The sequence below is a fragment of the Sporothrix brasiliensis genome (genome assembly GCF_000820605.1).
Source record: "Sporothrix brasiliensis 5110 chromosome Unknown Cont16, whole genome shotgun sequence".
In the NCBI taxonomy this organism is placed as follows: domain Eukaryota; kingdom Fungi; phylum Ascomycota; class Sordariomycetes; order Ophiostomatales; family Ophiostomataceae; genus Sporothrix; species Sporothrix brasiliensis.
Window position 1 is genome coordinate 350956 of NW_024467135.1, and position 16796 is coordinate 367751.

General features: G+C 56.6%; 6 protein-coding genes across 6 annotated transcripts; 2 read left to right on the top strand and 4 right to left on the bottom strand.

Moving 5' to 3' along the window:
• Positions 1-91: 91 nt before the first annotated feature.
• Positions 92-1327, bottom strand: SPBR_09167 (uncharacterized protein; the record flags this gene model as incomplete). Its single annotated transcript, XM_040767293.1, has 1 exon — positions 92-1327. The coding sequence occupies one exon, from the start codon at positions 1325-1327 to the stop codon at positions 92-94; it is 1236 nt and encodes a 411-aa protein (XP_040621397.1).
• Positions 1328-2848: 1521 nt separating this feature from the next.
• On the bottom strand, positions 2849-4317 carry SPBR_04236 (uncharacterized protein; the record flags this gene model as incomplete). Its single annotated transcript, XM_040762519.1, has 4 exons — positions 2849-3256; positions 3353-3407; positions 3500-4088; positions 4140-4317. 4 exons carry the CDS (start codon positions 4315-4317, stop codon positions 2849-2851), a joined length of 1230 nt encoding a protein of 409 aa, XP_040621398.1.
• An 880-nt stretch (positions 4318-5197) lies between these two features.
• Positions 5198-6925, bottom strand: SPBR_04181 (uncharacterized protein; the record flags this gene model as incomplete). Its single annotated transcript, XM_040762464.1, has 4 exons — positions 5198-5930; positions 5990-6650; positions 6708-6793; positions 6858-6925. 4 exons carry the CDS (start codon positions 6923-6925, stop codon positions 5198-5200), a joined length of 1548 nt encoding a protein of 515 aa, XP_040621399.1.
• Positions 6926-8096: 1171 nt separating this feature from the next.
• Positions 8097-9776, top strand: SPBR_04193 (uncharacterized protein; the record flags this gene model as incomplete). Its single annotated transcript, XM_040762476.1, has 1 exon — positions 8097-9776. The coding sequence occupies one exon, from the start codon at positions 8097-8099 to the stop codon at positions 9774-9776; it is 1680 nt and encodes a 559-aa protein (XP_040621400.1).
• A 1543-nt stretch (positions 9777-11319) lies between these two features.
• Positions 11320-12636, top strand: SPBR_04269 (uncharacterized protein; the record flags this gene model as incomplete). The annotated part of the gene is made up of 2 exons (XM_040762552.1): positions 11320-11388; positions 11461-12636. The coding sequence occupies 2 exons, from the start codon at positions 11320-11322 to the stop codon at positions 12634-12636; spliced, it is 1245 nt and encodes a 414-aa protein (XP_040621401.1).
• A 1575-nt stretch (positions 12637-14211) lies between these two features.
• On the bottom strand, positions 14212-15980 carry SPBR_04171 (uncharacterized protein; the record flags this gene model as incomplete). Its single annotated transcript, XM_040762454.1, has 3 exons — positions 14212-15029; positions 15056-15062; positions 15162-15980. The coding sequence occupies 3 exons, from the start codon at positions 15978-15980 to the stop codon at positions 14212-14214; spliced, it is 1644 nt and encodes a 547-aa protein (XP_040621402.1).
• Positions 15981-16796: the final 816 nt, after the last annotated feature.

Sequence of the window (16796 nt, forward strand, 5' to 3'; positions counted from 1 at the left end):
TCATTGTATTGAATACTGGCTGTCATGCGTGATCATGTGACACTACTTGCTACCTACAAACCTCTGTCCGTTCACCCCCTCTCAGCCCTCCTCACATGCCAATGGCGTCCCGCAGAGCCCGGAACCGCTTCGTCTTGGTCGTCTTGGCCGTCTTGCCCGTGTTGGCGCCGCCAAAGCCCCATCCACCGCCGAAGCCGCCGCCGCCGCCAAAGCCGCCAAAGCCGCCGAAGAAGCCGCCGCCCTGGTTCATCTTCGCCACGGGGCCGTCCGGGTTCATGACGCCGCCCGAGGGGGTCATGAAGGCGGCCGGGCTGACGGCCAGGTTGTTGGCGGTGTTGATGCCGTAGCGGATCCAGGCGACCATGCCGTCCTCGAGCTTGTCGCCGACGAGGGCGTAGCGCACAATGGGGTCGTCGCCGTTGGCGCCCTGCTGGAACAAGAAGTCGGCCGTGTTGGCGAGGATGGCCATGGTGTTGGTCTCGTAGGGCTGGACCTTGTTGACCTGCGTCAGCAGCGGCTGGTCAAAGTAGAGCTGGCCGACGTGCGCGGCCTTGCCGCCGGTGATGGTGTTGTTGGGCTGCTTGGTGGCGCCGAGGTAGACAATGGTGTGGATGTGGGTGGCGCGGCCGGCGTAGTGGCCGGGGACGACCGAGTCAAAGGACACGACGCCGTGGTCGTCGGTCAGCTGGAGGCCGCGCAGGGCGGTGCCCTTGAGAATCGACGCGTCCTTGGGGTCGCCCATGCCCGGGTAGCCCTGCACGCCGACGTAGACGCCCGTCGAGTTGGAGCTCCAGATGTCGACGTACGCGTCCGGCACCGCCTTGCACGTCTTGTAGTCCACCACCTGGACGACGAGCGTCAGCTTGATGCCGGCCTCGCCCTCCGTGATGTCCTTGCGCACCTGCTCGCCCTTGACGTACAGCGGGCCCTGGTCCACCGACGGCATCAGGATGCACGCGCCCGCGTCGCTGAAGAGCGACACCGGGTCCGTCGCCGCCGTCACCGTCTTGTTGCTCTTGTGGTCGACCTTGGACACGGAAATGTAGTTGCGCTTGTCCAGCGGCCCGCGCTTCGCCTTCTTCAGCACCGCCGCCGCCAGGTCGGCCGGCTCCGGCGCCGCCAGCCCCAGCGCCCGCCGCAGCCGCGCGTACTCGCGGCCGTGGCTCTCGACCGTCCGCGCCACAAACGCGGGGTCGTTGAACGCCGCGTCGCAGTGGTCCAGGTTGCGCCGCTCCAGCGGCTGCGGCACATGCTCCTCGTGGCCGGCCGGATGGGCCCACGCCGACGCCGCGAGCTGGAGGAGGAGGAGAAGAGAGGAGGTCAACATGGTGATGGGTGGGTGGGAGGTTTTGTAAGACTCTCTAAGACTATGACCGATGAAGACACACCAGGGATTTTATATCAGCAAGTCCAAGCAAGCGGCCGTGGGAAGAAGGGAAGGAAAGAAAGGAGGACGGAGAGAAGAGTCAAGGAAAAGGAACCGTCCAAACCAGCATGTCCAGACGGTCTTGGCTACATATATACATCCAAGCGATCAGGACAGTCGGGAGGGCTGCCTCGCTTCGGCTTGCTGCTTCCTCTCTGCTTCCTCCCTGCTTCCGCTCAGCTTCCTCTCCTGTGCTCTGGTCTCCCTTCTTTGTCACGGCCTTCCAACACATCTGAAATCACCTTACCCCGGTTGGGCCGTGTATATTACTGCGTCTTTATTGACCAGCCAAGGCCTCATCTGAAATTGCCATCGCCAACTGCCGGCGGTCGTCGGACGACGGAACAATTGCAGTCGAAATGAGAGTCGCACTCGTTTCGCGTGTCTCGCGCCATTGTGTTCTATTTTGGCACCGTCCCATGTCTCTACAGCCGGTATCCCCGTCGAGATGTCACGTTGTCGCAGTCAAATGAGGGATGAAAATTTTCATATTCTTCATATACGCGGCAGATGCTCGTCTGTTATTGCGCAAAGCCGACAGAAACACGGGGATATAGGCACGATGTGGAGAAGCACGATCGACTTTAAACAATACAATGTGGAGAGACGGCGATGGTTCGGCCGTCGATTGGCTCGGATAAAAACAAGAGAGAAAACAGGGACAGCAAAAGACGGAGCAAAAACAAGGTTAAACACTTAAACACTCTCCTACGCGCACGTTGCCTCCCACTCTGTCGACATTGTGCGCTGTGCCAGCATTGTGTCGACATTGAATCATATACTGTCCAGTCCACCTGTTGACCTCTTCACCTCACCTTGGCACACGACGTCCTTTTATCCAAACAACCACATAGTCGAAACCACAAGACCAGTAGGGACGTCGTTTATTGCCGCAACAACCATTGGCTCGCCCCCGTTTCTGTGACAAACAGAAACACAAACATAGCCGAGCCTGCATCCGTTGCGTCTCGGTAGATTCTGTGCCATTCATCCTCCAGTCAGCTTCTTCCTTTCCACATGCACCCCAGATTCGACCGTCTTCCGTCTTCCGTCTTGGCCACACCACCACGTCGCTGTCTCTTTAGCCATCGCCCTGCCTGGGAACAAAAATAGACTGCCAAGGACAGCCGTCTCGGCTATTCTTCTCTTCATCGCAGGGACGCCACAGAAGGTGCGCAGTATAATATATATCTAGAGAAATGGAGAAATGCGAACCGATATCGCTTATTTTCTTTGTGCACGTCACGAGATATGCCGTCTGCTCACGCCATATATGTTCGGCTAGAAGCATATACATGTATAACTGCTTCCTGCCACGACGGACGTAAACAAATAAACGCTGAAAGTGGCCATGAAGGTCTGCAAATACGGCACTTACCGCTTCTTCGTATCGTGACCGACTCGTCAATCTCCCTTAGACTGCTAGAATGTCCTCATCAACAGATGCACCTTGTCCCGGTCCGCCGCGCCCAGAAACCCCTGGTCGGCCAGCATGTCCAGCGACCGCTGCGCGTAAAACTGCGCCTGGCTGCGGTCGCCCAGCGCCCAGTACAGCCGCCCAATGTTGGCGTACTGCTCGCCGTAGGCCGTAAACACCTCTTCCTCGTGCAGCCGCGGGAACAGGTCGCGGATCGTCTCGAGGGCGGCCAGCTTGGCGGCGCGCGGGCTGCTGTGCCGCCGCGCCACGGCCTGCTCGACGCTGGCCCGCTGCTCGTCGATGCGGATGCGGCGGGCGTCGGAGGCGTCCACGTCGGCGGGGGCGGCCGCGCAGAGCGGGCATTGGCAGACAAAGTTCCAGCGGAGCAGCGCCTGTTGGCGGGCCGCCCGGGTCTGGCCGAGGGGGATGTCTGCAGGCGTTAGTTGTCTTCCTTTGGTGGTTGTCGTCCTTGGCTCTCTACGATACACGACGGGCGACCTACAGCTGACGGTGATTTCCTCGCCCGGGGCAATGTCGCGCGCCGCGGCCACGGTGACGGCCAGGCTGTGCGGCAAGAAACGGGCAAAGGCACTGGTCAGTCAGCAACAAGTATGTGTACAGGTATGTGTACAAGTATGAGTACACCCCCGACCTACTTGGGCATGCATGCATGGTTGATCCGCGCCAGGTCCGGGTACAGCGCCATGTGGTCGTCGGCGTCGGCGCCCAGCGCCGTGTGGAACGCATTCGACCGCAGCACGTTCTCGACCGGGTGGCGCGCGACCGTGCTGGTCTGCGCCAGCCCAAGCACCCGCGCCGGGTCGCTGACCTGGCCCGTCGCCGTGCCCAGCAGCCGGTAGCCCTCGTCGCGCGGCACGGCCCCGCCGGCCACCCGCAGGTCCACGGCCAGCGCCGCATAGTCGACCATGAACGCCTCGTACTGCCGGATGCGCCGCGTGGCCACGACGCCCTTGCCGCGGCCCGGCACGTCGACCATGGCGTAGGCCCGCGACGCGTTCCGCGCCAGTTCCGGCGGCGCCGGCAGCGCCTCGTCCCAGACGGCCATGCTCGCCGCCGCCGTCTCGGGTGTCGTCACGATACTGAGGCCGCCGATGCCGTGCCGGTGGTTGGTGTAGACACAGAATTGGGTGGGTGCGCCGTCGTCGCCATCATCCCCTTCTTCGTCGTCGTCGTCGTCATCGTCATCGTCATCGTCCCCCTCCTCGTCGTCCCCCTCCTGGCTGGCTCGCGCGCACACGGGCAGGTGCGTCCACGGCGACCAGGACGACGGCCCACGTGCTCTCGCTGTCGCTTCGTCCAGGGCCGATGGGCAGAGAAACCGCCCGTAGCGCTGCAGCGGCGCCGGGATCCGCGGTGCACAGGTTCGAATGTCCACGTTGTCGGGCGACACGGCGGCTGCGCCGGCCCATGCCAGCAGGGGCAAGACGGCCAATCGTGAGGACATGCAGGACATGGTGGACATGGAGGATATGGCGGAGACGTAAAATGAATTCTACGTTGTGAGAAGTGAATGGTTTAACCCATCTTGCATTCACTTTGGCAGATTACTCTCCATCTTGATTTTTTGCAGAGGCCACCATAATGGACACATCATCGCGCGGCTGAATCGCGGCTTGGGCATGTCGCATGACGTCTTGGTGCCTTGGTCGTTTCTTGGATGTTTTGGTTGTTGATCCACAAATATCACAGCCAGATAAATTAACACCTATGCTATGAATTTGGCCTTCCTTGACATTGCATCGGTGCGGAGTGGTATGCGACTGCATTGTATTGGACAAAACTCGTTCGGGTTTTGACCTTCCCCTTTACCTTCGAAAAGACGCAGAATGATATTGATTTATGGAAATTGTAATATTGAATGGTAGTTTTCGTGGAAATTTCGTACGTCGAGACGCGTTAATTCATACACATTAAAGCGAGACAGTGCTGTTTGGCCGCAACGTTTTGCTGGCGTGCGCCGGTGCTTTGGCGTTCTTTGCAGTGAGGGATTTTGTCCTACTGACTTTGTACGTATCATTGTAATCCTGTCCCGTCGTTATCGCGGCGCATTCTGTTAATGCTGACGTTCTCATTGCGAGTTGGACGGAATCGGAGTAGGTTTTTATTTTTGGTGGTGTTCTGGGTTTATTAATCGTTGTTGTTGGCCTCGTTATATCATCTTATTCAGTCTTTCATCACGTTTTTGACGTGTTCGCTCCGGGCAGAAGTCCTACAAGGAGCTTACAAGGTGTAGCGTCTCGCACATATCCATGGTTCAGAAGAAATTACGTGGAAGCCTGCAGCAGACCACAACAACTTTTGTGAAAAACTCGTCTATGAAGCCTATGTTTTACTTATCCTTCCAGTTCGTACTGTACTCGCTCTCCGGGCACCGTACCATGCATCATTGTGTAACGCATTTCATGCGGCCCAGGACTCGTGTACAGTTCCTGCGGTAGTGCATTCCCGTCCAGCCCCGTCTTTTTGTAGGCAATGAAGCTGCCGTGGTCCGCAGCGGCATGCTCTGCTTGCGGCACGCCGAGCCCTGGACGGTCTTGACGGTCTTGCTCCGCACCACGGGTGGGTGTCGTCGCCTGCAGCCGTCGCCGCCGCCGCAACCACCACACCAGGAGACCAACGACAATGCCAATGACGGCCACGGCGGCGACTGCGCTGCCGACAATGACGCCCGTGGGCGGCGAGGCATGCCCAGGGCCGGGAGCACCGCCGCTTCCCGCTGTGGTGTTTGTTCCCGCCGAGGACGCGCAAAAGTCTGTGATCTCCGCGCCCGTGGTGTCCACGGCGACCAGGTCCTCCGCAGCCGTCGGATTCGCCGCCCAGAGCGTGAACTCGCGCGCGTCCTGGTTGACGAGCAGGTACGCCGACGAGAAGAACTGCCAGCCGAGTTGTGCGAGTTTCGTCGCCTGCACATTCTGCAGCGAGTCAATCACGAGGTCCGGCGCCGTCGTGTTGACGAGGATGTTCCCGGTGGTCTGGTCGATGGCGGTATGGGGACGCACGAGCTGGTCGTTGGGGATACGGACGGAGAGGCCGGACTGGAGCGTGATGGTGAGGTCGCCGTCGTATCTGTAGGTCATGGTTGGTCATGCTATCGCCTTAAAAAACAGAGAGGGAACAAAACCCACGGATCAAACCCCGACGGTTCGTAACGCATGTTCCAGTAGTAAATGCCGACCGACCGGCCCATGGCGTAGATGCTGTTGTTCGTCAAGTCGAGCATGGTATTAAAGTAGGAGTCGAGCGGCAGCCACATCAGCGTGGGCAGCGCCGGCGTGAGGCAGGCCGTCATCGCGGCCGAGCTCGAGGCCGGGAAGAGGCTGGCCTCGCTGCCGTTGGCAAAGTTGAGCACAATGTCCGTAATGGTCACGAGGAGCTGTGAAGGGCAGTTGGGCTCGGTCGTCGTCATGGACTGCGTGTACTTGGCCCCAGTCACCTTGGCCCGGTCGTAGCCGCCAAAGACGACGCTGCCGCCCAGTTGTTCGGACGTGCCGGACGCGCCGCCTGGAACGGTGGTGCGGCCCCAGAAATAGGACCAGCTCCGGGAGGCAATCTGGCCCGACGACGCGAGCAGATTCAGGAGGGTCGAATTCGTGCCGAGGCCGATGCCCATCATCGGCGTATACGCCTGCTCGCCCCAGTCGCTCAGGGCAATGCTCATCGGGAAGCCGTCCAGGGTGACGTTGCTGTTGAGCCGCAGCGTGTCGGCCACGTGCGTGAACTTGGGATATGTCGAGCCTCCGAGCACCGTATCGTTGGCGCCGTCATACAGGTACGCATTCGCGCTCACTGTGGTCTGGGAGTCGGATGCCAGGGAGTCGTATGCGCCACCGCGGAACGTCGTACAGCCCGCATTGGCCCACGGACCGGCGCCTGGACTGCCCGCGAGACAGTATCCGTCTGTGCCGTACAGAAGTGTGTTGTTCAGCGGCCTAGAGAGCACACATATCTCGTCAGTATTCTGGCAGCAAGGTTTCCTTGGTCATTCTGACGTACACGAGCGGCATGAAGGCGAGTGGTTGCGGTGGTGATCCGATGGACATGTTCATGCCGCGAGCGACCATGTGGTTGGAGTGTCACATTTCCCAGCCGGACGGCAGCGGGATACGGTGCACAACCCATTCCGTGTAACGACCCTGAAGATTGGTCAACGTCGAGACGATATGGTGGTGATGGAGGAGAGTGCTGCCCGGTTAAGAAAAAGAAAAAGAAAAAGAAGAAAAAGAAGAAAAAGAAGAAAAAAAGAAAAAAAGAAAAAAAGAAAAAAAGAAAAAAAGAAAAAAAGAAAAAAAGAAAACCAGAAGCCGGGAAGATAAAGGAAACGAGAATATATCAATTGAGAAAAATCACATTGAGAAAAGGTCACAAGACCTTAACAGGTAGAAACAGTGGGAAAAAGGAGACGAACATAGTAAGCAGCCAGTTTGGCAGAGGGAGTAGAGACCAGAACTTAGACCACCCCCGTCTTGCGGCTAATAGGCGAAGAAGACGAACCATCACCACCCCATGTTTATTCACAGACATCACGTCTCGGCCGAGTGAGGAAATACGCCCAGGGGCAGGCTTGTTTTGGAAATAAGGGGTCTGCATTCAACGTGCATGTACGAATGTACGATGTACTCCGTAGGCGTCGCCGTCCACACGGTTGCGGGCCGCCGGATTTCCTTTCGCGTCCACTCCTCCGGGGCAGGGATCCCGGGGAGAGCCAACCCCCGTCGCCGTATTTTGTGGATCTGATGTCCGGTTTAGCGCTAGCGCACGCAAACCTCCCTCACAAACCGCCTCCAGCCGCCGGCCCCCACAATCACACCCAGACGCATACTGTCGTACACGGCGCGTCGTAAAACCGTCTTCCTTTCATGGCTGCCTGTCGTTTTTCATTCTTTGTGTTCATTGACTGGAACTATAGTCGGGTAGTGTATGGGCCTGGGTTGAAATGCACTACCCCTAACACGTATTTATATGTCGTACAAAGTGGTGTAACGGCGCCCGTAAACAAAGAAGGAAAGGCCCCTTCAGCGGGCCTGCCTTTACAAAGCCCGACGTCCAGCCTCTCACAGTGTAATTTCACCCTGTCATTCGTTTGAACCTTCTTTTAACGCCCGTCCCCTTGAGTATTCATTCTCGCCTCTCCTGCCTGATGTCGTTGACTCTCTCCTTTGTTTTCTCCATGTCTGTCGTTTCTACGCCTCTCCAATATCCTCGTTTCCAGTGGGCTTTCCACAGTCATCCGCCATGATGCTGTTGCTGCGGCGATGCTCTCCACCTGTGCCCCTGCGACGGCGGGCCGTCTACGTCCCCCTCGCTCTCCTCCTGACGCTGGCCGTCTTCACATTCTGGGACCCGGCACGCGGGCCGTGCTGTTCCGGCCTTCCCGGCCTTCCCGCGTGGTTGCCGTCGCCGGCGCTGTCTGCCGCGGTGCCAAAGGACGCGCTGTCCATCCCCGAACTCGACGAGCCCTCCATCTTCCCACCGCCACAACACGATGGGTTCTGCACCAAGCGGTTTACCACCGCCTACCTCGAAGACCTCCGCGACCACTCCATCCAGTACTGCGACCCAGTCGGCAGCACACTGCCACGATCCCGCCTCACGTGCTTCCATGCGCACGTCCGAGATGACAAGGGCGTCGACTCCTTTTGCCTCGGCGCCGGCGCGACGTGGGATGCGGGCCAGAAGACGTTCCGGCTGGACTGCCCCGTCCGCCGCCGGCCCGACGCCAACGAGACCGCGCGCGGCCTGATCCCCTTTGAGAGCATCGCCGCATCCTGGTTCGACACGGGACCGCGGCGGGTGTTTGACAAGTTTGTGTCGTTGTCAAACGACGAGGCGTCGCAGGGGCAGCTGGTCTTGGGGACGAGCACACCCCGCGAGAAAAACTCGTTTGTGCTTCTGGTCAAGCGCGAAGGCAACAACAATCTATGGCACAGCCTGATGGAAATATGGTCCATGATGATGTCAGTCGATGTGCTGCGCATAGCACGGCAGCAAGACGATGGCAATGGCCGTGCAGGCGGTGCTGCCGCTGCTGCGCCGTACTTTCGGTTTCCCGACGACCTCGACAACACCCACGTCGTCATGTTGGACGAGTACGCCGAGGAGTCCACGTTTGACCTCTGGCGGTTCTTTTCCCGCCACCCCATCGTCAAGCTGGCGGACATGATCCGCGATCCGTCGCGCGTGCCCCGCCCCCTGCAACCGGCCAGTGGCGGCGCCAACATCATCGTCCCGCTGTCCGGCGGCAGCAACCCGCTGTGGCAGAACGACTGGGTCGTGCGGGACTGCCGCGCGGCGCCGCTACTCCAGCTCTTTGTGCGGCGCGTTTTTGAGCACTATCAGGTCCCGCGACAAGCCGGGCCGCGGCCGGCGTCGGCCGGGGACGAGAAAGACATTGTCGTCACGTTCATTGACCGGCGCGGGAGCCGCCAGCTGCTGGGCCATGCGGCCCTGTTTCAAACGCTGCGGGAACGGTACCCGAATGTTGTCGTACAGTCGGTGGATTTCGCGACGCTGTCGCTGCCGGACCAGTTGCGCCTCGTCCAGGAGACCGACGTGCTCGTCGGCGTCCACGGCGCGGGCCTCACGCATACCATGTTCATGCGCGAGAACGCGGGCGCGGTCGTCGAGATCCAGCCCGCGAACTTGGGCCACAAGGGGTTCCGGAACTTGGCGGCGCTGACGGGGCACAACTACTTCAGTGCCCAGGCCGAGATGGTGGTTCCCGCGGAGGACGAAGAGAAAGGGGACAAGAAGGAGAACGGCGAGACTAAAACGTCCGTCGCCCGGCGAGGCGACCCAGAAAAACCATGGCAGTCGTCCCATGTGCGCATCGAGGAGGACCGCTTTCTGGCGCTGATGGATGTGGCGATCAAGTCACTGTACAACGAGGGGCTTCGAAATCACCATGTAATATAGGATGTAGACAGATACGACAAGTGAACGTAACCAAGAAAAAACAAAGTCAAAATTGGAAGCAACGATGAAAATGCTTTCTTTTCCCATGGAGCGATAAAGAGAACGGAGGATGGGGCACGCCATAACAATGGCACAGATCCACCATCTTCAGCCTACTATCATAAATGCCATAATAAACAACGAAATAGAAAGGAAGGATGTACTTTTCTGTTAAGAACTGTTCTCTTTTGTATCTGTGTTATTCATAGTTACTTTTTTCGGCTACATTATTTAATTTTTGTGTAAACCACAACGCGTCCAAACTACAACGTAAAAGTTACCTCTACTCGATGGAGGACCAGCTCCAATTTCCTAACTGACGAGGCTGTCACTTTCTGCGGCCGCAACAGCGTCTTCTCCTTTACAACATGGAAGCGGGCCAAACGCCCGTTGTCGTCCATCCCAGCGGAAGTAAGCTGAAAAATAGCTTACGACAAAAACGACAAATTACAACTCGTAAGATTCATAGGGAAAAAAAAGGGAACGAGAAAGAGAGGCACGCGTCGCGTGGATAAGAAAAAGGACAAAAACAGGAGACATGAGCGCAGGTGGCAGCGTTGACACAGGCCAAGAAATGCGGTCCACTTTTCGGGCCCCTGTGGCTGCGCCTTCTAGCAGTGCCGGCCCCTGTAAACGAGACAAACGGGGAGCAGTAGAGAGTGTAGGGAGGACATTCTGATTTTTGATTGGATTTCTGTTTTCTTGTTCCATTGACGAGACGATTATACCTTTACCTCTTGTCCAGTTCATGTCGCGAACAAAGGGAAAACCTGCACTGCTTCCGTTTGCAGCTCATCGCGTTCATCCCAACGTCTGTTCTCTTCCGTTTTCATCGCTTTTTCTGTTGCAATCTCTAGCCAGCTGAGCATTTCCAAGATTCGCTTTTGTTTTATTTCTATTCATTTATTTTATTTTTTCTTTACCTCGTCTCTCTTCATGTCGAACTAGATAATTAATACAGAAAAACAACTTCAATGCAGTCTCCCAGTCCGTCCTTCTCACCGCATCCTCCTGTTCTCACGACAGCCTCCGATTCAGTAGTTGTTTTAACAGTTCGTTTGTTTGCAACGACCAAACTGCGACCTGAACATCCCACTTCTTCGCTGCGCCACCTCCCCTCTGAGACTCTCTCTCGCCGTCTGTTACGATGGCAGGACCACGGCCAGACGAACCTGGTGACGATAACGCCAACAATGACGATAATAAGGACTCCGACAGTAACAACTGGCCACGCGTTGAAGCCGACTTGCCTCCTCTGAAGAAGACGAACAAAGTCGAGTCTGCACAGAGGATACAGGCAACAAAGATGAGACAAAGCCAGGAAGAAGACCATGAGGCATGGGTGAACTGGATCTATCCTCCTGAATTTTTCGATAGGCTCTCTACGGTCCATTTGACACACGAGGCCCTTGCGGAGCTCAATCGCCGCAACAGTCTTGTCCAGTATCAGAAGCAGCAAAAACATTGTCGACCGCAAGAAACCGCTTCTCTGCTTGTGCGCACGATGCCCAATAAGACAGACCTTGTCCGGTTTGCGCGACGCGGCGGTCCCGATTTAACGGATGTTCGTAATGTAAGACGATCATTTTCCGTTCCTTTACACTCTCCCCTTTCTTCGTTAAACCCAAGTGTTAACCAAGGGAAGTGTTCACCCCCGGTACCGGCACCAAAAATTACACCAGGCAGTTACGAGCCGTCTCCCTTTAACACAACCACGACGACCGAGCCTAAAACGGAGAAATCTACGCCGTACAACCGCGACTTCAACCAGCACTTGACAGACCACGACGTGCACGCCACCTACGACTCGCAGAAGCCGGCCAACTGGGCTGCTATCCGAGCCGCTTTGCTCCAGCGGCGGCCGTCGCTCTTGTCGTCGCGGTTCTCCGAGTGTGCATTTGACACGTTCCAAGAGAGTAACGACCGCGCCAAGAACGAAGACGCCGTGATGGTAAATGTTATGCCGGCCATACTAGGTACAGGCGCCCGTCCGGGCCACCAGACTTTAGAGTATAACACGCTCTTTAGTAACCTCGCACCGCTCACAGACGGCACCATTGTGCCGCCCAAGCCCGACATCTATTATGGCGCTCATCCTAAAGAGTTGTCCCATCCCGTGCGTGACGCGCTCAGCGACTACATTATACCGTCGACTCTACGGGACAAGCCTCTAGTACCCAACTTCTTTACCGAAGTGAAAGGCCCGAATGGCAACATAGGTGTGGGCAAACTACAAGCTTGTTACGATGGAGCTGTTGGGTCCCGTGCCATACATCGTCTACAAAACTACGGAAGAGAGAAACCGCAATACGACGGCCACGCCTATACGTTTAGTTCCATATATCACGGCGGCCAGCTTCAGTTATACGCCCACCACGCCACGGCACCAACGACTCAAGGAGGACGACCTGAGTACCATGTATCCCAGGTCAAGGCGTATGCTATGACCAGCGATCGCGAAACGTTTGTTCAAGGAGTCACCGCGTTCAGAAATGCCAGGGACTTGGCCCAGGAACACCGAGACCGCTTCATTCGGGATGCAAACGAGGCAGTAAGACAGGAAGCTTCCCAGTCCTCTCGGGTCCTTGTTACCGAGTCACACGAAGAGGGAGGCGAACGTGAAGAAGACAACACGGCCGAAGAAAGAAAGAATGGAACAACGCCCGGCGGCGACCCATTCCCTGTGCTCACACCGCCTGTTACGTCGACCGCGGGCAGCGCCACGAAGAAGCAGACGAAGCGACGGTACCCAGGATCGCCGTCGGAGGTGTCGGTCCATCGAACGCGAGCTGGAAAGAGACTTTGCCGCTCTTCTATTTGAACGTGGCCGGAAAACGATCAAGTTGAGTGTTACTTCCGCGGATGCCAAAGTGCAAGTTGTTGGCTTCTTTGTTTTTATGAGCCATGTATACAATCAGACGACATCCGTGTACAACCTCGGAGCACTTGGCACACTTCATTTGTTACGGCCTAGGCAGCGTTCATGGGAAGTAAATAGTAAATATTTACGGCGGTTGCCGACGGACAGAATGATCATAGAGTCCATCGGCAGTTTGCTAGCCACGTAGCGAGTTAGCAGACGCCTCTTCGTCTGCAGAAATAGGAAAAGGAAGCAAGATGTGCCAACAACCAGGGACGAGGCCCGGTTCTCTGCTACATCCTGGGACCAGATTGAGCCCTACAGTCTACAGTACTCTGCATACTGGACGTTTGGGAGCACCAATTAACAAACAAGGACGTGTTCCTAGTAAAGTAGGAATCGGAGCAGCTGGTAAACGATATTGTGTGGAAACTGCTGTGTGAGACGTACGCTTTGGCAACAATGAAGAAGACGGGATGCCGGAGCCGGACACCAACGTTGTTATTTCGTAACCGGTGTATAACGTAGGTGCGAAAATGTAAATACAGAGTAATGTAGGCTAGGAAAACAGCAGAGTCCCGCCCTGAACCAAATATAGTAGATTCGATCACCGCCAACTGGTCTATTTGTGTTATTTCCAGCATAAACTAGACAAATGTGACTGTCGAGGATGGAGACCTGAATGGGGAGAGGCAAGAAGAGGTCACAGACAGTGGACTGGTCACTGGAAATGGTGTCATATTATCTTGCAAGGACAGCTGCCCCTGTTGCGTCGCTAGTAGAATTACAATTCAACTCATTGTCCAGTATATCTGTATGGTCCCTTGGGCCATGATATGCCATTATATTCACATAGCTGCCTCAGGACAACCACGTCACCAATGCTCGCCGAGACAGAGAGTTTTTCCGTCTCCCTTTCCGCTTCAGTCGCTCACATAAGCAGGTCGACTTCGGTTACTTTTGAAGCCATTTTATTCACATCTTTAACAAATTTGTCACCAACGGTACAAAATACGGCATCCATAAGCACCGGCTACCGTCGATGCGCCGCCGACAAAATGTGAACTGCCTTAGCCATGACCAGCCGTGTAAGTCTGTAAAAGTGGCTGGCACTAGGCTCAATTGGGCAATCTCGGGCTCCTTTGCAACAAAGTCCGGATCGCGATTTCAATAGTAAACTCCGGATGCGTTTCCGCTTTGGGCACGTGCAGGGCATGGGAGCACGCTCGACGACGCTGGACATTGCTGAACATGACTGGACTGTCGTCGACAATGCCTGCAAAACAGGCAACACCGTGGTAAAATCCTCGAAAAATCATGTCCTGCAAAGGATCCGAGTGCTATTTGCAATGCTACGCCTCGAGCGTTGGTCGTTTGTTCCAACTATAAAAAGGGCGTCTACATCCACGTCTCTGCACGTCTCCGTGTCGGTTTGTCTACCATAGAATCTACATTGTCACCTATACTACCTCATTCTCATCCCAGATAACTGTCATACAGATACTCCGTACGTTATAAAATCGTTTCATCTCATCTCTATACTTCCCACACCCCATCATGTCCAAGATCGTCGTCATCACGGGTGCCAACACCGGCCTCGGCTACGAAGTCGTCAAGGCTCTTCTCCAAAACGACAAAGCCGCGCCGTACCGCATCTTCCTCGGCTGCCGCTCCCTCGACAAAGGCAAGGCCGCACGTGACCAAGTGCTGGCCGAAGTGCCCGAGACCCAGAGCACCATTGACCTGCTGCAGGTCGACGTGGCCAGCGACGCGTCCATCGAGGCCGCCTTCACGGCCGTCGCCAAGGACGTCGACCACATCGACGCCCTTGTCAACAACGCCGGCCATGCCGTCGACCCCCAGCTGGCCGCCGGCGCTGTGAGCCGGCGCCAGGTCTGGACGCAGGACTTTGACGTCAACGTGTCGGGCGCCGACATTATGACGTACACGTTCGCGCCGCTGCTCATCAAGTCGCGCGAGCCGCGTCTGCTGTTCCTGACGAGCGGCCTGGCGTCCCAGCAGAACATGGCCGCCGCCTACTACGCCGGCCCGGCCCCCGCCGCCACGGGCTGGCCCAAGACGTACTTTGGCAGCCCCTTTATGTACCGCGCCACCAAGTGCGCGCTCAACATGCTGATGCTCAACTGGCACCACGTCTTGCTGCCGGACGGCGTCAAGACCTTTTCCATTTCGCCCGGCATGCTGGTCACCAACCTGGGCAACATCAAAGAGCGCCTCATAGCGATGGGCGCGGGCCACCCGTCTGTGGGCGGCCAGCTGATCCAGCAGGTCGTGGCGGGCGAGCGCGACGCCGATGCCGGCAAAATTGTCAACAGCACGGGCGTGATGCCGTTCTAGGGCAAGACATGAGAATGTTTACTTTTCCACTGCCCACTGCACTAGAGTGAGGATAACTACCATACTAAATACAACACGCTCCTTCACGCAACGCAACCCTATCGCCCACAGTTCTTGTTCGTGCACACCGTCAGCTCGTGAATGTAGCGGATCTTGCCGCCCTCGATCCGGTAGAGGTTGGTGCTCGGCGTCCCGTCGGGCTTGGCCGTGTCGATAAAGGGGAAATTGTTGAAAATGTCCACCGCCCCGTACACGGGGTCGATGATGTAGCGCCGCTTGGCAATCGTGAGGGGCGACGGGAACGGCTGCATCTTGCACGTGTTGCCCGTCTGGCCCGTCGTCGTGCCGCCCTCGATGCGCGAGCACGTCGTGCCAAACGGCGGCGCCAACGTCGTGTTGCCCCACGAGTCCAGGTACGCGTCGGCCGCCGCCTTCAGGACCGCCCGCGTGTCCTGCTGGCCCGCGGGGATCGCCGGCCACGCCTCCTTCTTGTCCGCCGCCAGCTGCGTCGCCGCGTTGAACGCCCAGTCGCCCGGCTTCGTCACGACCGACGCGATGCGGGTGATTTGCGGTGTGGGATCGCCGCCGCTGCTGCTGTTGCCGCCGCTGCCCGGCGCCACATAGACGCGCGCAATCACGACGTACGGCGGCGTGTTGGACGCCGCGTTGTACTCGATAAAGGCGCCGCACGCCTCCGTGTCCAGAAACGTGCGGTTGAAATCAATCGAGATGGGCCGGGCCAGGATGCCCTGGCCAATGTCGAGCGGCACGTCGTTTTCCTCGTACGTAAAATTGGTCGGCGCCACGTTGGCGGGCGGCTTGCCGGCCGCGGCGCCCGCCAGGTACGCCGAGGCCGCGGCCGCCAGCACGTCGCGCGTGCAGTTGGCGGCGACGGCGCCCTGGACGGCAAGGCCCGTCAGGGCGAGAAGAGACAGCGTGAAGGCCATGATGAGCACACTTTTGCACGCAAACGTAAGCGGCAATGCAAACAAGAGTACCGTTGGGGAATGCAAGCCGCGTGAGCTGTTGTGGGACGGAACAAGGTTTTGATTTTTGGATATGACAGGGGGACATCGCGTTAGAAAATTAAGGTGCCATTGACTCCCTTGGACTTTCTCACAGTGTTTTATAAAAGTAGCACGAAGCGGGGGACGGATTCTACAACGGCTGCGTACGACGTCCGCTTTTTGCCGTTGTTCTTTTGATTGATGCCGATAGGCGGGACACAATATCCCGTTATTTGATTGCAATTGTCGATAAGACCGATCCTGTGCGTGTAAAACGTGGTCGAGATTCCCGATGACGCCCAGCACTACAACTTTATCCGCCGGCTCGTGGACTCTGTCGGGAGGACCTGACTTTTCCCGTTGTTTTTATTAATTATCGTTGATTTTTGTTCCTTTGTAGATATTTTTGTTTACATTTTCCGGGCTGTTAGACTTGTTGAAGTAAAAAAAAGAAGAAAAGAAAGAAAAAAACAGGACAGGACAGGAAAAACGTAAATATAATGTAATAGGTTTTTATTTCCTACTTGAAATCAAACAGAATTAAACGTTTACAAAATTACTTTTTCGTAGTTTTATTATTTTCATAATCAATTATGTTCTCAACCAGCCCTACTATTGGCAGCATCAATCGGAAGGCAAGCTGCTTATTTCGAAGTCGCCCAAGGAGCACACCGTGTTGGATGGAAACGTATGAGTCTGGGATTTAGTAGATGCTACAAGTAAATGGCACAGCTTGAGGCCCAAATAGGACTAGCG